Source organism: Chiloscyllium punctatum, unplaced genomic scaffold, assembly GCF_047496795.1.
Source record: "Chiloscyllium punctatum isolate Juve2018m unplaced genomic scaffold, sChiPun1.3 scaffold_791, whole genome shotgun sequence".
NCBI lineage: Eukaryota > Metazoa > Chordata > Chondrichthyes > Orectolobiformes > Hemiscylliidae > Chiloscyllium > Chiloscyllium punctatum.
Window position 1 is genome coordinate 4,783 of NW_027310525.1, and position 22,718 is coordinate 27,500.

General features: G+C 56.5%; 1 protein-coding gene across 1 annotated transcript in view; it reads left to right on the plus strand.

Moving 5' to 3' along the window:
* The first annotated feature begins 643 nt into the window (after positions 1-643).
* Positions 644-22,718, plus strand: part of rpusd4 (RNA pseudouridine synthase D4) — a 23,189-nt gene continuing 1,114 nt past the window's right edge. The window contains exons 1-5 of the mRNA XM_072567659.1: positions 644-800; positions 1,842-2,043; positions 17,063-17,156; positions 20,925-21,075; positions 22,119-22,216. Coding sequence (XP_072423760.1) covers positions 698-800; positions 1,842-2,043; positions 17,063-17,156; positions 20,925-21,075; positions 22,119-22,216 — 648 coding nt within the window. The 5' untranslated portion in view covers positions 644-697. The remainder of the gene's footprint in view (positions 801-1,841; positions 2,044-17,062; positions 17,157-20,924; positions 21,076-22,118; positions 22,217-22,718) is intronic.

Consider the following 22,718-nt stretch of genomic DNA (forward strand, 5'->3'; position numbering starts at 1 on the left):
TGCACTCTCCCCGTGTCCCTCAGTGTCTCCCTCCCATAAATCTATCCATCTCCCAGTCTCCCACACTCTCCCCGTGTCCCTCAGTGTCTCCCCCCAACAATCTATCCATCTCTCAGTCTCCCATACTCTCCCTGTGCCCCTCAATCCCCTGTGTGGTGAGAGGGGCCCTGTATCTGAGCAGAGACCGACTGGGCATCTGAGGCAGTCCAGAGAAGGTTTACTCGCCCGATCCCAGCGATGGACGGACTGTCTTAAAGAGGGTGAGGTTGAGGCGCCCAGTTAGAGGGGCCCTGAATGAAGATTCTCAATGGACACCTGATGGCGAAGGGGAAGATGTGGAGAGGTTGTTTTCCACCCCTCCCCCCTCCCCCACCCCCCACCCACACCCCAGACCTGACTATCTTCTATAGCCCATTACCCTCCCCGAGGGGGTGATGATCCCGGTGAGCCCCCCCTGATTATCCCCTATACCCCCCCCTTACCCTCCCCGAGGGGGTGATGATCCCGGTGAGCTGTCTGGGTCTCGTGTGGATCAAGGGGACATGTCGCTCAATGGTGAACAGTTGTTTCTCTCTCTCTCTCTCTCTCTCTCTCTGTTCCTCTACCCCTCCGTCCTGTACCTCTCCATCCCCCCCCCCACCAGCCCCCGGTTCTCCGGTCGGTTCAGGAGCTCCAGCGGCTCAGTCAGCGCCTGCAGATGGTGCACCCGAACGTCCTGGCGAAGGTACTTCGGAAGAGCCTTACCCACCATGGGGAAGGAGTGTTCGCAGTCGATAAACCCTACGGGGTGCCCATGACAGGTAAGGAGGGCTCCACACCTCCCTGTACGCAGGGGCTGGGGGAGGGCAACCCCGTCACTCACTCCTGCAATATGGTCTCATTCCACTCTCTCTCTCTCTCTCTGACACCACCCTCCTTCCCTTCCCCGTCTCTCCCTCTCCCCTCCCTCCCTCTCCCCTCCCTCCCTTTCCCCGTCTCTCCCTCTCCCCTCCCTCCCTTTCCCTCCCTCCCTTTCCCCGTCTCTCCCTCTCCCCTCCCTCCCTCCGTCTCTCCCTCTCCCCTCCCTCCCTTTTCCCGTCTCTCCCTCTCCCCTCCCTCCCTTTCCCCCTCCCTCCCTTTCCCTCCCTCCCTTTCCCCGTCTCTCCCTCTCCCCTCCCTCCCTCCCCCGTCTCTCCCTCTCCCCTCCCTCCCTTTCCCTCCCTCCCTTTCCCCGTCTCTCCCTCTCCCCTCCCTCCCTTCCCCCGTCTCTCCCTCTCCCCTCACTCCCTTTACCCGTCTCTCCCTCTCCCCTCCCTCCCTTTCCCTCCCTCCCTTTCCCTCCCTCCCTTTCCCTCCCTCCCTTTCCCTCCCTCCCTTTCCCTCCCTCCCTTTCCCTCCCTCCCTTTCCCTCCCTCCCTTTCCCTCCCTCCCTTTCCCTCCCTCCCTTTCCCTCCCTCCCTTTCCCTCCCTCCCTTTCCCTCCCTCCCTCCCCCGTCTCTCCCTCTCCCCTCCCTCCCTCCCCCGTCTCTCCCTCTCCCCTCCCTCCCTTTTCCCGTCTCTCCCTCTCCCCTCCCTCCCTTTCCCCGTCTCTCCCTCTCCCCTCCCTCCCTTTCCCCGTCTCTCCCTCTCCCCTCCCTCCCTTTCCACGTCTCTCCCTCTCCCCTCCCTCCCTTCCCCGTCTCTCCCTCTCCCCTCACTCCCTTTCCCCGTCTCTCTCTCCCCTCCCTCCCTTCCCCATCTCCTCCTCTCCCCTCCCTCCCTTCCCCGTCTCTCCCTTTCCCTCCCTCCCTTTTCCCCCTCTACCCCCCTCCCCTCCCTCCCTTTCCCCGTCTCTCCCTCTTCCCCCCCACCCCGTGGAGCAGCGGCCCCAGGCCCGGGTCCCAGTATTGAGGAAGTGCTCCCAGTGCTGTCCAAGATGCTGTTTGGGATGAAGGCCGAGCCCCTGCACCTCTGTCACCGTTTGGACAAACACAGCAGCGGTGTCATGCTCCTGGCTCGGGACCTCCAGTCAGCCCAGGCTATACGTCATCTCTTCAGGCAGCACCAGGTCATCAAGAAATACTGGTAACGCAGGGCCGACAAACTTTCCATTCACTCCCTGGTCTCTCACTCCGTCTGGGGGTGTGTGTAACTCGGTCCCCCCCCACGTCTCTCACTCCATCTGGGGGTGTGTGTGTGTGTGTAACTGTGTTCCCCCTGTCTCTCACTCCGTCTGGGTCTGTGTGTGTGTGTAACTGTGTTCCCCCTGTCTCTCACTCCGTCTGGGTCTGTGTGTGTGTGTAACTGTGTTCCCCCTGTCTCTCACTCCGTCTGGGTCTGTGTGTGTGTGTAACTGTGTTCCTCCTGTCTCTCACTCCGTCTGGGGGTGTGTAACTGTGTTCCCCCTGTCTCTCACTCCGTCTGGGTCTGTGTGTGTGTGTGTAACTGTGTTCCCCCTGTCTCTCACTCTGTCTGGGGGTGTGTGTGTGTGTAACTGTGTTCCCCCTGTCTCTCACTCCGTCTGGGTCTGTGTGTGTGTGTAACTGTGTTCCCCCTGTCTCTCACTCCGTCTGGGTCTGTGTGTGTGTGTAACTGTGTTCCCCCTGTCTCTCACTCCGTCTGGGTCTGTGTGTGTGTGTAACTGTGTTCCCCCTGTCTCTCACTCCGTCTGGGTCTGTGTGTGTGTGTAACTGTGTTCCTCCTGTCTCTCACTCTGTCTGTGTGTGTGTAACTGTGTTCCCCCTGTCTCTCACTCCGTCTGGGTCTGTGTGTGTGTGTAACTGTGTTCCCCCTGTCTCTCACTCCGTCTGGGTCTGTGTGTGTGTGTAACTGTGTTCCCCCTGTCTCTCACTCCGTCTGGGTCTGTGTGTGTGTGTAACTGTGTTCCTCCTGTCTCTCACTCCGTCTGGGGGTGTGTAACTGTGTTCCCCCTGTCTCTCACTCCGTCTGGGTCTGTGTGTGTGTGTAACTGTGTTCCCCCTGTCTCTCACTCTGTCTGGGGGTGTGTGTGTGTGTAACTGTGTTCCCCCTGTCTCTCACTCCGTCTGGGTCTGTGTGTGTGTGTAACTGTGTTCCCCCTGTCTCTCACTCCGTCTGGGTCTGTGTGTGTGTGTAACTGTGTTCCCCCTGTCTCTCACTCCGTCTGGGTCTGTGTGTGTGTGTAACTGTGTTCCCCCTGTCTCTCACTCCGTCTGGGTCTGTGTGTGTGTGTAACTGTGTTCCTCCTGTCTCTCACTCTGTCTGGGGGTGTGTAACTGTGTTCCCCCTGTCTCTCACTCCGTCTGGGTCTGTGTGTGTGTGTAACTGTGTTCCCCCTGTCTCTCACTCCGTCTGGGTCTGTGTGTGTGTGTAACTGTGTTCCCCCTGTCTCTCACTCCGTCTGGGTCTGTGTGTGTGTGTAACTGTGTTCCTCCTGTCTCTCACTCTGTCTGGGGGTGTGTAACTGTGTTCCCCCTGTCTCTCACTCCGTCTGGGTCTGTGTGTGTGTGTAACTGTGTTCCCCCTGTCTCTCACTCCGTCTGGGTCTGTGTGTGTGTGTAACTGTGTTCCCCCTGTCTCTCACTCCGTCTGGGTCTGTGTGTGTGTGTAACTGTGTTCCCCCTGTCTCTCACTCCGTCTGGGTCTGTGTGTGTGTGTAACTGTGTTCCCCCTGTCTCTCACTCCGTCTGGGTCTGTGTGTGTGTGTAACTGTGTTCCCCCTGTCTCTCACTCCGTCTGGGTCTGTGTGTGTGTGTAACTGTGTTCCCCCTGTCTCTCACTCCGTCTGGGTCTGTGTGTGTGTGTAACTGTGTTCCCCCTGTCTCTCACTCCGTCTGGGTCTGTGTGTGTGTGTAACTGTGTTCCCCCTGTCTCTCACTCCGTCTGGGTCTGTGTGTGTGTAACTGTGTTCCCCCTGTCTCTCACTCCGTCTGGGTCTGTGTGTGTAACTGTGTTCCCTCTGTCTCTCACTCTGTCTGGGTGTGTGTGTGTAACTGTGTTCCCCCTGTCTCTCACTCCGTCTGGGTCTGTGTGTGTAACTGTGTTCCCCCTGTCTCTCACTCCGTCTGGGGGTGTGTAACTGTGTTCCCCCTGTCTCTCACTCCGTCTGGGTCTGTGTGTGTGTAACTGTGTTCCCCCTGTCTCTCACTCCATCTGGGGGTGTGTAACTGTGTTCCCCCTGTCTCTCACTCCGTCTGGGTCTGTGTGTGTGTAACTGTGTTCCCCCTGTCTCTCACTCCGTCTGTGTGTGTGTAACTGTGTTCCCCCTGTCTCTCACTCCGTCTGGGGGTGTGTAACTGTGTTCCCCCTGTCTCTCACTCCGTCTGTGTGTGTGTAACTGTGTTCCCTCTGTCTCTCACTCCATCTGGGTGGGTGTGTGTAACTGTGTTCCCCCTGTCTCTCACCCCGTCTGGGGGTGTGTGTGTGTAACTGTGTTCCCTCTGTCTCTCACTCCATCTGGGTGGGTGTGTGTAACTGTGTTCCCCCTGTCTCTCACTCCGTCTGGGGGTCTGTGTGTGTAACTGTGTTCCCCCTGTCTCTCACTCCGTCTGGGTCTGTGTGTGTAACTGTGCTCCCCCTGTCTCTCACTCCGTCTGGGGGTGTGTAACTGTGTTCCCCCTGTCTCTCACTCCGTCTGGGGGTGTGTGTGTAACTGTGTTCCCCCTGTCTCTCACTCCGTCTGGGGGTGTGTAACTGTGTTCCCTCTGTCTCTCACTCCGTCTGGGTCTGTGTGTGTGTGTAACTGTGTTCCCCCTGTCTCTCACTCCGTCTGGGGGTGTGTGTGTAACTGTGTTCCCCCTGTCTCTCACTCCGTCTGGGTGTGTGTGTGTAACTGTGCTCCCCCTGTCTCTCACTCCGTCTGGGTCTGTATGTGTAACTGTGTTCCCCCTGTCTCTCACTCCGTCTGGGTCTGTGTGTGTGTAACTGTGTTCCCCCTGTCTCTCACTCCGTCTGGGTCTGTGTGTGTAACTGTGTTCCCCCTGTCTCTCACTCCGTCTGGGTCTGTGTGTGTGTAACTGTGTTCCCCCTGTCTCTCACTCCGTCTGGGTCTGTGTGTGTAACTGTGTTCCCTCTGTCTCTCACTCCGTCTCGGTGTGTGTGTAACTGTGTTCCCCCTGTCTCTCACTCCGTCTGGGGGTGTGTGTGTAACTGTGTTCCCTCTGTCTCTCACTCCGTCTGGGGGTGTGTGTGTGTGTAACTGTGTTCCCTCTGTCTCTCACTCCGTCTGGGTCTGTGTGTGTAACTGTGTTCTCCCTGTCTCTCACTCCGTCTGGGTGGGTGTGTAACTGCGTTCCCTCTGTCTCTCACTCCGTCTGGGTCTGTGTGTGTAACTGTGTTCCCCCTGTCTCTCACTCCGTCTGGGGGTGTGTAACTGTGTTCCCCCTGTCTCTCACTCCGTCTGGGGGTGTGTGTGTAACTGTGTTCCCCCTGTCTCTCACTCCGTCTGGGGGTGTGTGTGTAACTGTGTTCCCCGTCTCTCATTCTGTCTGGGTCTGTGTGTGCAACTGTGTTCCCCCTGTCTCTCACTCCGTCTGGGTCTGTGTGTGTGTCACTGTGTTCCCCCTGTCTCTCACTCCGTCTGAGTCTGTGTGTGTAACTGTGTTCCCCCTGTCTCTCACTCCGTCTGGGTCTGTGTGTGTGTGTAACTGTGTTCCCCCTGTGTCTCACTTTGTCTGGGTCTGTGTGTGTGTCTCACTCTGTCTGGGTCTGTGTGTGTGTAACTGTGTTCCCCCTGTCTCTCACTTTGTCTGGGTGTGTGTGTGTAACTGTGTTCCCCCTGTCTCTCACTCCGTCTAGGTGTGTGTGTAACTGTGTTCCCCCTGTCTCTCACTGTCTGTCAGGGTTTGTGTGTGTAACTGTGTTCCCCCTGTCTCTCACTGTCAGGGTCTGTGTGTGTAACTGTGTTCCCCCTGTCTCTCACTCCGTCTGGGGGTGTGTGTGTAACTGTGTTCCCCCTGTCTCTCACTCCGTCTGGGTCTGTGTGTGTGTAACTGTGTTCTCCCTGTCTCTCACTCCGTCTGGGTGTGTGTGTAACTGTGTTCCCCCTGTCTCTCACTCCGTCTGGGTGGGTGTGTAACTGTGTTCCCCGTCTCTCACTCCGTCTGGGGGGTGTGTGTGTGTAACTGTGTTCCCCCTGTCTCTCACTCTGTCTGGGTCTGTGTGTGTAACTGTGTTCCCCGTCTCTCACTCCGTCTGGGTGTGTGTAACTGTGTTCCCCCTGTCTCTCACTCCGTCTGGGTGTGTGTGTGTAACTGTGTTCCCCCTGTCTCTCACTCCGTCTGGGGGTGTGTGTGTGTGTGTGTGTGTGTAACTGTGTTCCCCCTGTCTCTCACTCCGTCTGGGTCTGTGTGTGTAACTGTGTTCCCCCTGTCTCTCACTCCGTCTGGGGGTGTGTGTGTAACTGTGTTCCCCCTGTCTCTCACTCCGTCTGGGTCTGTGTGTGTAACTGTGTTCCCCTTGTCTCTCACTCCGTCTGGGGGGTGTGTGTGTAACTGTGTTCCCCCTGTCTCTCACTCTGTCTGGGTCTGTGTGTGCAACTGTGTTCCCCCTGTCTCTCACTCCGTCTGGGGGTGTGTGTGTAACTGTGTTCCCCCTGTCTCTCACTCCGTCTGGGTCTGTGTGTGTGTAACTGTGTTCCCCCTGTCTCTCACTCCGTCTGGGTCTGGGTGTGTGTAACTGTGTTCCCTCTGTCTCTCACTCCGTCTGGGTCTGTGTGTGTAACTGTGTTCCCCCTGTCTCTCACTCCGTCTGGGGGTGTGTAACTGTGTTCCCCCTGTCGCTCACTCCGTCTGGGTCTGTGTGTGTGTAACTGTGTTCCCTCTGTCTCTCACTCCGTCTGGGTCTGTGTGTGTAACTGTGTTCCCCCTGTCTCTCACTCCGTCTGGGTCTGTGTGTGTGTAACTGTGTTCCCCCTGTCTCTCACTCCGTCTGGGTCTGTGTGTGTGTAACTGTGTTCCCCGTCTCTCACTCCGTCTGGGGGGTGTGTGTGTGTAACTGTGTTCCCCCTGTCTCTCACTCTGTCTGGGTCTGTGTGTGTAACTGTGTTCCCCGTCTCTCACTCCGTCTGGGTGTGTGTAACTGTGTTCCCCCTGTCTCTCACTCCGTCTGGGTGTGTGTGTGTAACTGTGTTCCCCCTGTCTCTCACTCCGTCTGGGGGTGTGTGTGTGTGTGTAACTGTGTTCCCCCTGTCTCTCACTCCGTCTGGATCTGTGTGTGTAACTGTGTTCCCCCTGTCTCTCACTCCGTCTGGGGGTGTGTGTGTAACTGTGTTCCCCCTGTCTCTCACTCCGTCTGGGTCTGTGTGTGTAACTGTGTTCCCCTTGTCTCTCACTCCGTCTGGGGGGTGTGTGTGTAACTGTGTTCCCTCTGTCTCTCACTCCGTCTGGGTCTGTGTGTGTAACTGTGTTCCCCCTGTCTCTCACTCCGTCTGGGGGTGTGTAACTGTGTTCCCCCTGTCGCTCACTCCGTCTGGGTCTGTGTGTGTGTAACTGTGTTCCCTCTGTCTCTCACTCCGTCTGGGTCTGTGTGTGTAACTGTGTTCCCCCTGTCTCTCACTCCGTCTGGGTCTGTGTGTGTGTAACTGTGTTCCCCCTGTCTCTCACTCCGTCTGGGTCTGTGTGTGTGTAACTGTGTTCCCCCTGTCTCTCACTCTGTCTGGGTCTGTGTGTGTGTAACTGTGTTCCCCCTGTCTCTCACTCCGTCTGGGTGGGTGTGTAACTGTGTTCCCTCTGTCTCTCACTCCGTCTGGGTCTGTGTGTGTAACTGTGTTCCCCCTGTCTCTCACTCCGTCTGGGTCTGTGTGTGTAACTGTGTTCCCTCTGTCTCTCACTCCGTCTGGGTCTGTGTGTGTAACTGTGTTCCCTCTGTCTCTCACTCCGTCTGGGTCTGTGTGTGTAACTGTGTTCCCCCTGTCTCTCACTCCGTCTGGGTCTGTGTGTGTAACTGTGTTCCCCCTGTCACTCACTCCGTCTGTGTGTGTGCAACTGTGTTCCCCCCGTCTCTCACTCCGTCTGGGTCTGTATGTGTAACTGTGTTCCCCCTGTCTCTCACTCCGTCTGGGTCTGTGTGTGTGTAACTGTGTTCCCCCTGTCTCTCACTCTGTCTGGGGGTGTGTGTGTGTGTAACTGTGTTCCCCCTGTCTCTCACTCCGTCTGGGTCTGTGTGTGTGTGTAACTGTGTTCCCCCTGTCTCTCACTCCGTCTGGGTCTGTGTGTGTGTGTAACTGTGTTCCCCCTGTCTCTCACTCCGTCTGGGTCTGTGTGTGTGTGTAACTGTGTTCCCCCTGTCTCTCACTCCGTCTGGGTCTGTGTGTGTGTGTAACTGTGTTCCCCCTGTCTCTCACTCCGTCTGGGTCTGTGTGTGTGTGTAACTGTGTTCCTCCTGTCTCTCACTCCGTCTGGGGGTGTGTAACTGTGTTCCCCCTGTCTCTCACTCCGTCTGGGTCTGTGTGTGTGTGTAACTGTGTTCCCCCTGTCTCTCACTCCGTCTGGGTCTGTGTGTGTGTGTAACTGTGTTCCCCCTGTCTCTCACTCCGTCTGGGTCTGTGTGTGTGTGTAACTGTGTTCCTCCTGTCTCTCACTCTGTCTGTGTGTGTGTAACTGTGTTCCCCCTGTCTCTCACTCCGTCTGGGTCTGTGTGTGTGTGTAACTGTGTTCCCCCTGTCTCTCACTCCGTCTGGGTCTGTGTGTGTGTGTAACTGTGTTCCCCCTGTCTCTCACTCCGTCTGGGTCTGTGTGTGTGTGTAACTGTGTTCCTCCTGTCTCTCACTCCGTCTGGGGGTGTGTAACTGTGTTCCCCCTGTCTCTCACTCTGTCTGGGGGTGTGTGTGTGTGTAACTGTGTTCCCCCTGTCTCTCACTCCGTCTGGGTCTGTGTGTGTGTGTAACTGTGTTCCCCCTGTCTCTCACTCCGTCTGGGTCTGTGTGTGTGTGTAACTGTGTTCCCCCTGTCTCTCACTCCGTCTGGGTCTGTGTGTGTGTGTAACTGTGTTCCCCCTGTCTCTCACTCCGTCTGGGTCTGTGTGTGTGTGTAACTGTGTTCCTCCTGTCTCTCACTCAGTCTGGGGGTGTGTAACTGTGTTCCCCCTGTCTCTCACTCCGTCTGGGTCTGTGTGTGTGTGTAACTGTGTTCCCCCTGTCTCTCACTCCGTCTGGGTCTGTGTGTGTGTGTAACTGTGTTCCCCCTGTCTCTCACTCCGTCTGGGTCTGTGTGTGTGTGTAACTGTGTTCCTCCTGTCTCTCACTCTGTCTGGGGGTGTGTAACTGTGTTCCCCCTGTCTCTCACTCCGTCTGGGTCTGTGTGTGTGTGTAACTGTGTTCCCCCTGTCTCTCACTCCGTCTGGGTCTGTGTGTGTGTGTAACTGTGTTCCCCCTGTCTCTCACTCCGTCTGGGTCTGTGTGTGTGTGTAACTGTGTTCCCCCTGTCTCTCATTCCGTCTGGGTCTGTGTGTGTGTGTAACTGTGTTCCCCCTGTCTCTCACTCCGTCTGGGTCTGTGTGTGTGTAACTGTGTTCCCCCTGTCTCTCACTCCGTCTGGGTCTGTGTGTGTAACTGTGTTCCCTCTGTCTCTCACTCTGTCTGGGTGTGTGTGTGTAACTGTGTTCCCCCTGTCTCTCACTCCGTCTGGGTCTGTGTGTGTAACTGTGTTCCCCCTGTCTCTCACTCCGTCTGGGGGTGTGTAACTGTGTTCCCCCTGTCTCTCACTCCGTCTGGGTCTGTGTGTGTGTAACTGTGTTCCCCCTGTCTCTCACTCCATCTGGGGGTGTGTAACTGTGTTCCCCCTGTCTCTCACTCCGTCTGGGTCTGTGTGTGTGTAACTGTGTTCCCCCTGTCTCTCACTCCGTCTGTGTGTGTGTAACTGTGTTCCCCCTGTCTCTCACTCCGTCTGGGGGTGTGTAACTGTGTTCCCCCTGTCTCTCACTCCGTCTGTGTGTGTGTAACTGTGTTCCCTCTGTCTCTCACTCCATCTGGGTGGGTGTGTGTAACTGTGTTCCCCCTGTCTCTCACCCCGTCTGGGGGTGTGTGTGTGTAACTGTGTTCCCTCTGTCTCTCACTCCATCTGGGTGGGTGTGTGTAACTGTGTTCCCCCTGTCTCTCACTCCGTCTGGGGGTCTGTGTGTGTAACTGTGTTCCCCCTGTCTCTCACTCCGTCTGGGTCTGTGTGTGTAACTGTGCTCCCCCTGTCTCTCACTCCGTCTGGGGGTGTGTAACTGTGTTCCCCCTGTCTCTCACTCCGTCTGGGGGTGTGTGTGTAACTGTGTTCCCCCTGTCTCTCACTCCGTCTGGGGGTGTGTAACTGTGTTCCCTCTGTCTCTCACTCCGTCTGGGTCTGTGTGTGTGTGTAACTGTGTTCCCCCTGTCTCTCACTCCGTCTGGGGGTGTGTGTGTAACTGTGTTCCCCCTGTCTCTCACTCCGTCTGGGTGTGTGTGTGTAACTGTGCTCCCCCTGTCTCTCACTCCGTCTGGGTCTGTATGTGTAACTGTGTTCCCCCTGTCTCTCACTCCGTCTGGGTCTGTGTGTGTGTAACTGTGCTCCCCCTGTCTCTCACTCCGTCTGGGTCTGTGTGTGTAACTGTGTTCCCCCTGTCTCTCACTCCGTCTGGGTCTGTGTGTGTGTAACTGCGTTCCCCCTGTCTCTCACTCCGTCTGGGGGTGTGTGTGTGTAACTGTGTTCCCCCTGTCTCTCACTCCGTCTGGGTCTGTATGTGTAACTGTGTTCCCCCTGTCTCTCACTCCGTCTGGGTCTGTGTGTGTGTAACTGTGCTCCCCCTGTCTCTCACTCCGTCTGGGTCTGTGTGTGTAACTGTGTTCCCCCTGTCTCTCACTCCGTCTGGGTCTGTGTGTGTAACTGTGTTCCCCCTGTCTCTCACTCCGTCTGGGTCTGTGTGTGTGTAACTGCGTTCCCCCTGTCTCTCACTCCGTCTGGGGGTGTGTGTGTAACTGTGTTCCCCCTGTCTCTCACTCCGTCTGGGTCTGTGTGTATAACTGTGTTCCCCCTGTCTCTCACTCCGTCTGGGTCTGTGTGTGTGTAACTGTGTTCCCCCTGTCTCTCACTCCGTCTGGGGGTGTGTAACTGTGTTCCCCCTGTCTCTCACTCCGTCTGGGTCTGTGTGTGTAACTGTGTTCCCTCTGTCTCTCACTCCGTCTAGGTGTGTGTGTAACTGTGTTCCCCCTGTCTCTCACTCCGTCTGGGGGTGTGTGTGTAACTGTGTTCCCTCTGTCTCTCACTCCGTCTGGGGGTGTGTGTGTGTGTAACTGTGTTCCCTCTGTCTCTCACTCCGTCTGGGTCTGTGTGTGTAACTGTGTTCTCCCTGTCTCTCACTCCGTCTGGGTGGGTGTGTAACTGCGTTCCCTCTGTCTCTCACTCCGTCTGGGTCTGTGTGTGTAACTGTGTTCCCCCTGTCTCTCACTCCGTCTGGGGGTGTGTAACTGTGTTCCCCCTGTCTCTCACTCCGTCTGGGGGTGTGTGTGTAACTGTGTTCCCCCTGTCTCTCACTCCGTCTGGGGGTGTGTGTGTAACTGTGTTCCCCGTCTCTCACTCTGTCTGGGTCTGTGTGTGCAACTGTGTTCCCCCTGTCTCTCACTCCGTCTGGGTCTGTGTGTGTAACTGTGTTCCCCCTGTCTCTCACTCCGTCTGGGTCTGTGTGTGTGTGTAACTGTGTTCCCCCTGTCTCTCACTTTGTCTGGGTCTGTGTGTGTGTCTCACTCTGTCTGGGTCTGTGTGTGTGTAACTGTGTTCCCCCTGTCTCTCACTTTGTCTGGGTGTGTGTGTGTAACTGTGTTCCCCCTGTCTCTCACTCCGTCTAGGTGTGTGTGTAACTGTGTTCCCCCTGTCTCTCACTCCGTCTGGGTGTGTGTGTAACTGTGTTCCCCCTGTCTCTCACTGTCTGTCAGGGTTTGTGTGTGTAACTGTGTTCCCCCTGTCTCTCACTGTCAGGGTCTGTGTGTGTAACTGTGTTCCCCCTGTCTCTCACTCCGTCTGGGGGTGTGTGTGTAACTGTGTTCCCCCTGTCTCTCACTCCGTCTGGGTCTGTGTGTGTGTAACTGTGTTCTCCCTGTCTCTCACTCCGTCTGGGTGTGTGTGTAACTGTGTTCCCCCTGTCTCTCACTCCGTCTGGGTGGGTGTGTAACTGTGTTCCCCGTCTCTCACTCCGTCTGGGGGGTGTGTGTGTGTAACTGTGTTCCCCCTGTCTCTCACTCTGTCTGGGTCTGTGTGTGTAACTGTGTTCCCAGTCTCTCACTCCGTCTGGGTGTGTGTAACTGTGTTCCCCCTGTCTCTCACTCCGTCTGGGTGTGTGTGTGTAACTGTGTTCCCCCTGTCTCTCACTCCGTCTGGGGGTGTGTGTGTGTGTGTGTGTGTGTAACTGTGTTCCCCCTGTCTCTCACTCCGTCTGGGTCTGTGTGTGTAACTGTGTTCCCCCTGTCTCTCACTCCGTCTGGGGGTGTGTGTGTAACTGTGTTCCCCCTGTCTCTCACTCCGTCTGGGTCTGTGTGTGTAACTGTGTTCCCCTTGTCTCTCACTCCGTCTGGGGGGTGTGTGTGTAACTGTGTTCCCCCTGTCTCTCACTCTGTCTGGGTCTGTGTGTGCAACTGTGTTCCCCCTGTCTCTCACTCCGTCTGGGGGTGTGTGTGTAACTGTGTTCCCCCTGTCTCTCACTCCGTCTGGGTCTGTGTGTGTGTAACTGTGTTCCCCCTGTCTCTCACTCCGTCTGGGTCTGGGTGTGTGTAACTGTGTTCCCCCTGTCTCTCACTCTGTCTGGGTCTGTGTGTGTAACTGTGTTCCCCGTCTCTCACTCCGTCTGGGTGTGTGTAACTGTGTTCCCCCTGTCTCTCACTCCGTCTGGGTGTGTGTGTGTAACTGTGTTCCCCCTGTCTCTCACTCCGTCTGGGGGTGTGTGTGTGTGTGTAACTGTGTTCCCCCTGTCTCTCACTCCGTCTGGGTCTGTGTGTGTAACTGTGTTCCCCCTGTCTCTCACTCCGTCTGGGGGTGTGTGTGTAACTGTGTTCCCCCTGTCTCTCACTCCGTCTGGGTCTGTGTGTGTAACTGTGTTCCCCTTGTCTCTCACTCCGTCTGGGGGGTGTGTGTGTAACTGTGTTCCCTCTGTCTCTCACTCCGTCTGGGTCTGTGTGTGTAACTGTGTTCCCCCTGTCTCTCACTCCGTCTGGGTCTGTGTGTGTGTAACTGTGTTCCCCCTGTCTCTCACTCTGTCTGGGTCTGTGTGTGTAACTGTGTTCCCCGTCTCTCACTCCGTCTGGGTGTGTGTAACTGTGTTCCCCCTGTCTCTCACTCCGTCTGGGTGTGTGTGTGTAACTGTGTTCCCCCTGTCTCTCACTCCGTCTGGGGGTGTGTGTGTGTGTGTAACTGTGTTCCCCCTGTCTCTCACTCCGTCTGGGTCTGTGTGTGTAACTGTGTTCCCCCTGTCTCTCACTCCGTCTGGGGGTGTGTGTGTAACTGTGTTCCCCCTGTCTCTCACTCCGTCTGGGTCTGTGTGTGTAACTGTGTTCCCCTTGTCTCTCACTCCGTCTGGGGGGTGTGTGTGTAACTGTGTTCCCTCTGTCTCTCACTCCGTCTGGGTCTGTGTGTGTAACTGTGTTCCCCCTGTCTCTCACTCCGTCTGGGGGTGTGTAACTGTGTTCCCCCTGTCGCTCACTCCGTCTGGGTCTGTGTGTGTGTAACTGTGTTCCCTCTGTCTCTCACTCCGTCTGGGTCTGTGTGTGTAACTGTGTTCCCCCTGTCTCTCACTCCGTCTGGGTCTGTGTGTGTGTAACTGTGTTCCCCCTGTCTCTCACTCCGTCTGGGTCTGTGTGTGTGTAACTGTGTTCCCCCTGTCTCTCACTCTGTCTGGGTCTGTGTGTGTGTAACTGTGTTCCCCCTGTCTCTCACTCCGTCTGGGTGGGTGTGTAACTGTGTTCCCTCTGTCTCTCACTCCGTCTGGGTCTGTGTGTGTAACTGTGTTCCCCCTGTCTCTCACTCCGTCTGGGTCTGTGTGTGTAACTGTGTTCCCCCTGTCTCTCACTCCGTCTGGGTCTGTGTGTGTAACTGTGTTCCCTCTGTCTCTCACTCCGTCTGGGTCTGTGTGTGTAACTGTGTTCCCCCTGTCTCTCACTCCGTCTGGGTCTGTGTGTGTAACTGTGTTCCCCCCGTCTCTCACTCCGTCTGGGTCTGTGTGTGTAACTGTGTTCCCCCTGTCACTCACTCCGTCTGTGTGTGTGCAACTGTGTTCCCCCCGTCTCTCACTCCGTCTGGGTCTGTATGTGTAACTGTGTTCCCCCTGTCTCTCACTCCGTCTGGGTCTGTGTGTGTAACTGTGTTCCCCCTGTCTCTCACTCCGTCTGGGGGTGTGTGTGTGTAACTGTGTTCCCCCTGTCTCTCACTCCGTCTGGGGGTGTGTAACTGTGTTCCCCCTGTCTCTCACTCCGTCTGGGGGTCTGTGTGTGTAACTGTGTTCCCTGTCTCTCACTCCGTCTGGGTCTGTGTGTGTAACTGTGTTCCCCCTGTCTCTCACTCCGTCTGGGTCTGTGTGTGTGTAACTGTGTTCCCCCTGTCTCTCACTCCGTCTGGGTCTGTGTGTGTAACTGTGTTCCCTCTGTCTCTCACTCCGTCTGGGTCTGTGTGTGTAACTGTGTTCCCCCTGTCTCTCACTCCGTCTGGGTGTGTGTGTGTAACTGTGTTCCCCCTGTCTCTCACTCCGTCTGGGTCTGTGTGTGTGTAACTGTGTTCCCCCCGTCTCTCACTCCGTCTGGGTCTGTGTGTGTGTAACTGTGTTCCCCCCGTCTCTCACTCCGTCTGGGGGTGTGTAACTGTGTTCCCCCTGTCTCTCACTCCGTCTGGGTCTGTGTGTAACTGTGTTCCCCCTGTCTCTCACTCCGTCTGGGGGTGTGTGTGTAACTGTGTTCCCCCTGTCTCTCACTCCGTCTGGGTCTGTGTGTGTAACTGTGTTCCCCCTGTCTCTCACTCCGTCTGGGTGTGTGTGTGTAACTGTGTTCCCCCTGTCTCTCACTCCGTCTGGGGGTGTGTGTGTAACTGTGTTCCCCCTGTCTCTCACTCCGTCTAGGTGTGTGTGTAACTGTGTTCCCCCTGTCTCTCACTCCGTCTGGGTGTGTGTGTAACTGTGTTCCCCCTGTCTCTCACTGTCTGTCAGGGTCTGTGTGTGTAACTGTGTTCCCCCTGTCTCTCACTCCGTCTGGGGGTGTGTGTGTAACTGTGTTCCCCCTGTCTCTCACTCCGTCTGGGTCTGTGTGTGTGTGTAACTGTGTTCCCCCTGTCTCTCACTCTGTCTGGGGGTGTGTAACTGTGTTCCCCCTGTCTCTCACTCCGTCTGGGGGTGTGTGTAACTGTGTTCCCCCTGTCTCTCACTCCGTCTGGGTCTGTGTGTGTGTAACTGTGTTCCCCGTCTCTCACTCCGTCTGGGGGTGTGTGTGTGTAACTGTGTTCCCCCTGTCTCTCACTCCGTCTGGGGGTGTGTAACTGTGTTCCCCCTGTCTCTCACTCCGTCTGGGGGTCTGTGTGTGTAACTGTGTTCCCTGTCTCTCACTCCGTCTGGGTCTGTGTGTGTAACTGTGTTCCCTCTGTCTCTCACTCCGTCTGGGTCTGTGTGTGTAACTGTGTTCCCCCTGTCTCTCACTCCGTCTGGGTGTGTGTGTAACTGTGTTCCCCCTGTCTCTCACTCCGTCTGGGGGTGTGTAACTGTGTTCCCCCTGTCTCTCACTCCGTCTGGGGGTGTGTAACTGTGTTCCCTGTCTCTCACTCCGTCTGGGTCTGTGTGTGTGTGTAACTGTTTTCCCCCTGTCTCTCACTCCGTCTGGGTCTGTGTGTGTGTGTAACTGTGTTCCCCCTGTCTCTCACTCCGTCTGGGTCTGTGTGTGTGTAACTGTGTTCCCCCTGTATCTCACTCCGTCTGGGTCTGTGTGTGTGTAACTGTGTTCCCCCCGTCTCTCACTCCGTCTGGGTCTGTGTGTGTATAACTGTGTTCCCCCCGTCTCTCACTCCGTCTGGGGGTGTGTAACTGTGTTCCCCCTGTCTCTCACTCCGTCTGGGTCTGTGTGTAACTGTGTTCCCCCTGTCTCTCAGTCCGTCTGGGGGTGTGTAACTGTGTTCCCCCTGTCTCTCACTCCGTCTGGGTCTGTGTGTGTGTGTAACTGTGTTCCCCCTGTCTCTCACTCCGTCTGGGTGGGTGTGTGTAACTGTGTTTCCCCTGTCTCTCACTCCGTCTGGGGGTGTGTGTGTAACTGTGTTCCCCCTGTCTCTCTCTCCGTCTAGGTGTGTGTGTAACTGTGTTCCCCCTGTCTCTCACTCCGTCTGAGTGTGTGTGTAACTGTGTTCCCCCTGTCTCTCACTGTCTGTCAGGGTCTGTGTGTGTAACTGTGTTCCCCCTGTCTCTCACTCCGTCTGGGGGTGTGTTTGTAATTGTGTTCCCCCTGTCTCTCACTCCGTCTGGGTCTGTGTGTGTGTAACTGTGTTCCCCGTCTCTCACTCCGTCTGGGGGTGTGTAACTGTGTTCCCCCTGTCTCTCACTCCGTCTGGGTGTGTGTGTAACTGTGTTCCCCGTCTCTCACTCCGTCTGGGGGGTGTGTGTGTAACTGTGTTCCCCCTGTCTCTCACTCCGTCTGGGTCTGTGTGTGTAACTGTGTTCCCCGTCTGGGGGTGTGTAACTGTGTTCCCCCTGTCTCTCACTCCGTCTGGGTCTGTGTGTGTTTAACTGTGTTCCCTCTGTCTCTCACTCCGTCTGGGTCTGTGTGTGTAACTGTGCTCCCCCTGTCTCTCACTCCGTCTGGGGGTGTGTAACTGTGTTCCCCCTGTCTCTCACTCCGTCTGGGTCTGTGTGTGTAACTGTGCTCCCCCTGTCTCTCACTCCGTCTGGGGGTGTGTAACTGTGTTCCCCCTGTCTCTCACTCCGTCTGGGTCTGTGTGTGTAACTGTGTTCCCCCTGTCTCTCACTCCGTCTGGGTCTGTGTGTGTAACTGTGCTCCCCCTGTCTCTCACTCCGTCTGGGTGTGTGTGTGTAACTGTGTTCCCCCTGTCTCTCACTCCGTCTGGGTCTGTGTGTGTAACTGTGTTCCCCCGTCTCTCACTCCGTCTGGGTGGGTGTGTGTAATGATGTTAACCATGTCTCTCTCTCTCTCTCTCAGGGTTATAACTGTGGGAGTTCCAGTCCCTGCCGAAGGAGTTATTGATATTCCCATCATTGAGAGGGAGGTCAGCAGCCCCAGGAAACATTTTAAGGTCAGATTCTGGCTTCATATCTCCATCAAATACTCCCAGGGACAGTATGGGGTTAGATACAGAGTAAAGCTCCCTCTACCCTGTCCCCCCATCCCAGGGATAGGGACAGCACCGGGTTAGATACAGAGTAAAGCTCCCTCTACACTGTCCCCCACCATCCCAGGGATAGGGACAGCACGGGGTTAGATACAGAGTAAAGCTTCCTCTACACTGTCCCCCACCATCCCAGGGATAGGGACGGCACGGGGTTAGATACAGAGTAAAGCTCCCTCTACACTGTCCCCCCATCCCAGGGACAGGGACAGCACGGGGTTAGATACAGAGTAAAGCTCCCTCTACACTGTCCCCCACCATCCCAGGGACAGGGACAGCACGGGGTTAGATACAGAGTAAAGCTCCCTCTACACTGTCCCCCACCATCCCAGGGATAGGGACAGCACGGGGTTAGATACAGAGTCGAGCTCCCTCTTGTTATAAAGTGGAGTTTAACCCCTTCTGAGAACTGAAACTGAAATACCCCAAAGAGCACCACCTCACCCTATAATCTGAAAAGTTGTCTCACCTGAATTTCAGCACCTTCCAGTGGGTACATAAAATAAATCCCTTCTACTCACTTTCTCACATTGATAAATAAACACACAGTTACTTGTCAAACACTCACCATGAATTAATGAACTAATGTATTAACAAACTGAATAAATCCCTCAAACTCAACAGAAGTTTGTCTCTTGAAATTTGCCCCATTGCCTTCTGGAATGTTTTGTGCCTCCTTTTGTCAGGAACACCTTCTCTGTCATTAGTCCCGTGGTTATTGAGATGGTGTTCTCTCTCTCTGGCATAGAGGAGGCTGTGAGAGCCAGTGATTCTCTCTAGAGAGCTGAGGGCTGTTTTGTCCAACTGCCCCCTTCCTATCATCCCCATTGATGAGATGTCAATATTTCCTACAATAGGATTGGGTTCTCTGTTGTCAAACCCATCAGATTTAAATTTTGTGGGTGTCTCAGGGCGTGGTTTAAATTGATAGGCTAAATTTGAAAGTCTGGTGCCTTGGTTAAAAACTGCCTTTCCATACAAAATATTTCAGTTTGGGGGCTCTCAGCACGCTGCATTTTAAATCGCGAAGCACAGAAACAAAATAAAACACCATCTTCTAAAGGGACCATGCAGCGCTTTTCCCCCACCAAGCCCTTCGAACATTTTACAAACACCAAATTCTAGCTTGCTGCCTCCCAATCTACAATTACTCCACCGAAGTTCACTACATCGACACTGTCCCCTCACCATCAAACACTCCGAGGATAGAGGGTTAGATACACAGTTTCCTGAAGAAGGGCTGATGCCCGAAACATCGATTAGTTTCCTGAAGAAGGGCTGATGCCCGAAACATCGATTCCCCTGCTCCTCGGATGCTGCCTGACCTGCTGCGCTTTTCCAGCAACACATTTTCAGCTCTGATCTCCAGCATCTGCAGTCCTCACTTTCTCCTCGATACACAGTAAAGTTACCTCTACATTGTTCACCACCCCCCCCCTCCCCCCAACCAAACACTCCCAAGACAGGGGTTAAATCAGAATGACACTCTCTCTACACTGACCCCCATCCCAGGACCGGGACAGCACAGGGTGAGATACAGAGTGACACTCCCTCTACACTGTCCCCCCCCACCTCTATCCCAGGACAGGGTGAGATACGGAGTGACGCTCCCTCTACACTGTTTCCCCCCCCCCCCACCTCTATCCCAGCACAGGGTGAGATACAGAGTGACGCTCCCTCTACACTGTCCCCCACCACCTCTATCCCAGGACAGGGTGAGATACGGAGTGACGCTCCCTCTACACTGTTTCCCCCCCCCCCCCCCTCCTCTATCCCAGCACAGGGTGAGATACAAAGTGACGCTCCCTCTACACTGTTCCCCCCCCCCCCCCTCTATCCCAGCACAGGGTGAGATACAGAGTGACGCTCCCTCTACACTGTCCCCCCCCACCTCTATCCCAGCACAGGGTGAGATACAAAGTGACGCTCCCTCTACACTGTTCCCCCCCCCCCCCCCCCCCCCTCCTCTATCCCAGCACAGGGTGAGATACAGAGTGACGCTCCCTCTACACTGTCCCCCACCACCTCTATCCCAGGACAGGGTGAGATACAGAGTGACGCTCCCTCTACACTGTCCCCCCCCCACCTCTATCCCAGGACAGGGTGAGATACGGAGTGACGCTCCCTCTACACTGTCCCCCGCCCCCCCCACCTCTATCCCAGCACAGGGTGAGATACGGAGTGACGCTCCCTCTACACTGTTTCCCCCCCCCCCCCCCCCACCTCTATCCCAGCACAGGGTGAGATACAGAGTGACGCTCCCTCTACACTGTCCCCCCCCCACCTCTATCCCAGGACAGGGTGAGATACAGAGTGACGCTCCCTCTACACTGTCCCCCCCCACCTCTATCCCAGGACAGGGTGAGATACGGAGTGACGCTCCCTCTACACTGTCCCCCCCCCCCCCCCCACCTCTATCCCAGCACAGGGTGAGATACAAAGTGACGCTCCCTCTACACTGTTCCCCCCCCCCCCCCCCTCCTCTATCCCAGCACAGGGTGAGATACAGAGTGACGCTCCCTCTACACTGTCCCCCCCCCCCCCCCCCCCCACCTCTATCCCAGCACAGGGTGAGATACAAAGTGACGCTCCCTCTACACTGTTCCCCCCCCCCCCCCTCCTCTATCCCAGCACAGGGTGAGATACAGAGTGACGCTCCCTCTACACTGTCCCCCCCCACCTCTATCCCAGCACAGGGTGAGATACAGAGTGACGCTCCCTCCACACTGTCTCCCCTCCCCCCCCCCCCCCCCCCCACCTCTATCCCAGGACAGGGTGAGATACAGAGTGACTCTCCCTCTACACTGTCCCCCCCACCTCTATCCCAGGACAGGGTGAGATACAGAGTGACGCTCCCTCTACACTGTCCCCCCCACCTCTATCCCAGGACAGGGTGAGATACAGAGTGACTCTCCCTCTACACTGTCCCCCCCCACCTCTATCCCAGGACAGGGTGAGATACAGAGTGACTCTCCCTCTACACTGTCCCCCCCCCACCTCTATCCCAGCACAGGGTGAGATACAGAGTGACGCTCCCTCCACACTGTCTCTTCCCCCCCCCCCCCCCCCCCACCTCTATCCCAGGACAGGGTGAGATACAGAGTGACGCTCCCTCTACACTGTCCCCCCCACCTCTATCCCAGGACAGGGTGAGATACAGAGTGACGCTCCCTCTACACTGTCCCCCCCACCCCCCCACCTCTATCCCAGGACAGGGTGAGATACAGAGTGACTCTCCCTCTACACTGTCCCCCCCCCACCTCTATCCCAGGACAGGGTGAGATACAGAGTGACTCTCCCTCTACACTGTCCCCCCCACCTCTATCCCAGGACAGGGTGAGATACAGAGTGACGCTCCCTCTACACTGTCCCCCCCCCACCTCGATTCCAGGACAGGGTGAGATACAGAGTGACGCTCCCTCTACACTGTCCCCCCCCACCTCTATCCCAGGACAGGGTGAGATACAGAGTGACTCTCCCTCTACACTGTCCCCCCCCACCTCTATCCCAGGACAGGGTGAGATACAGAGTGACTCTCCCTCTACACTGTCCCCCCCACCTCTATCCCAGGACAGGGTGAGATACAGAGTGACGCTCCCTCTACACTGTCCCCCCCCACCTCGATTCCAGGACAGGGTGAGATACAGAGTGATGCTCTGTCCCTGTCTCCTGCAGATGGCCCTTGCCCCGTTATTCCGAGTCGGTGATGTGGAGGGCACCATGTTGCGGGTACGTCAGAGCCGAGCTGCACACAGTGCTGTCACCCATTACCGTGTCCTGAGAAGTTCCGGCTCTGCTGCTCTGCTGGAGCTACAGCCAATGACGGGTGAGTGGACAGTGGGGGCCAGGAGTCCGGCTCTCCCATTTGTAAACTCCCTCCCATCCCTGCAGTGGTCTCCAAATATCACATGCAGTGTGTGTGTGTATGTGGGCAAAACATCCATTACTCTTCTCTTAGCTTCCAAGTTCGGAAGGTACCTTCACTTGGCGAGTCGCCGCATTGGGTCTTGCAGAGGGTACACACTACTGCTCCTCTGTGTCGGAACAGGGGAGGGGGGATTCAGTGATGGTAACACCATTGAACGTCAAGGGGGCGATGGTTAGATTCTCTCTCAATGGGAACCCCCAGGATGTTGATAGTGGGGGGGAGGGGGGATTCAGTGACGGTAACACCATTGAACATCAAGGGGGCGATGGTTAGATTCTCTCTCAATGGGAACCCCCAGGATGTTGATAGTGGGGGGGGGGGGGGAGGGGGGATTCAGTGACGGTAACACCATTGAACATCAAGGGGGCGATGGTTAGATTCTCTCTCAATGGGAACCCCCAGGATGTTGATAGTGGGGGGGGAGGGGGGGATTCAGTGACGGTAACACCATTGAACATCAAGGGGGCGATGGTTAGATTCTCTCTCAATGGGAACCCCCAGGATGTTGATAGTGGGGGGGAGGGGGGATTCAGTGACGGTAACACCATTGAACATCAAGGGGGCGATGGTTAGATTCTCTCTCAATGGGAACCCCCAGGATGTTGATAGTGGGGGGGGGGAGGGGGGGGATTCAGTGACAGTAACACCATTGAACATCAAGGGGGCGATGGTTAGATTCTCTCTTGTTGGAGATGCCCATTGCCTGGTCATGCTGGTTATTATTACACGATGGTATCCTTGTCCTCCAGGCCCATGTGCAGTGACGCCTGGGCTGGAGCGTGGTTCCCTCTACTGAACATCCACTTGTCCATGAGACAGCCCCTCTCTCCCTCAGTGAGGTGCTCCAGACGTGGCTGTGGTCAGGAACCTATCCTGCCTTTCCTCAGGATTGAGTGGGAATGAGTAACCACAGAGGAGTAACTGATCCCCTCTTCCCCCAGGGGTGAAACATCAGCTGAGGGTCCATCTTGCTCTAGGGCTCAGCTGTCCCATCCTCGGGGACCATAAATATTCCAAATGGAACAGCCTCCAACCACAGGTAGGAGAGAGGGGGAAGGAGTGGGATACTGAGAGGGGGTGGATGGTGGAGAGGGAGGGATGGTGAATGGGAGTGGGAGGGGGGGGACAGGGAGGGAGTGGGGGATGGGAGAGGGAGGGGTATGGAGAGTGAGTGGGGGAACGGGGAGTGGTGACACAGAGAGGGAGGGAGTGGGAGACGGGGAGGGAGTGGGAGACGGGGAGGGAGTGGGGGACGAAGGGGGAGGGAGTGGGAGACGGGGAGGGAGTGGGGGACAAACAGGGAGGGAGTGGGAGACGGGGAGACGGGGGGGCGAGGGGAGAGTAGGTGACGGGGAGGGAGTGGGGGACAAACAGGGAGGGAGTGGGGGACGGGAGTGGGTGACGGGGGGGGTGGGGGGGAGAGTAGGTGACGGGGAGGGAGTGTGGGGGACGGGGAGGGGGCGGGGGACGGACGGACGGGGAGCGGGGGACGGGGAGGGGGGGACGGACGGACGGGGAGGGAGCGGGGGACAAACGGGGAG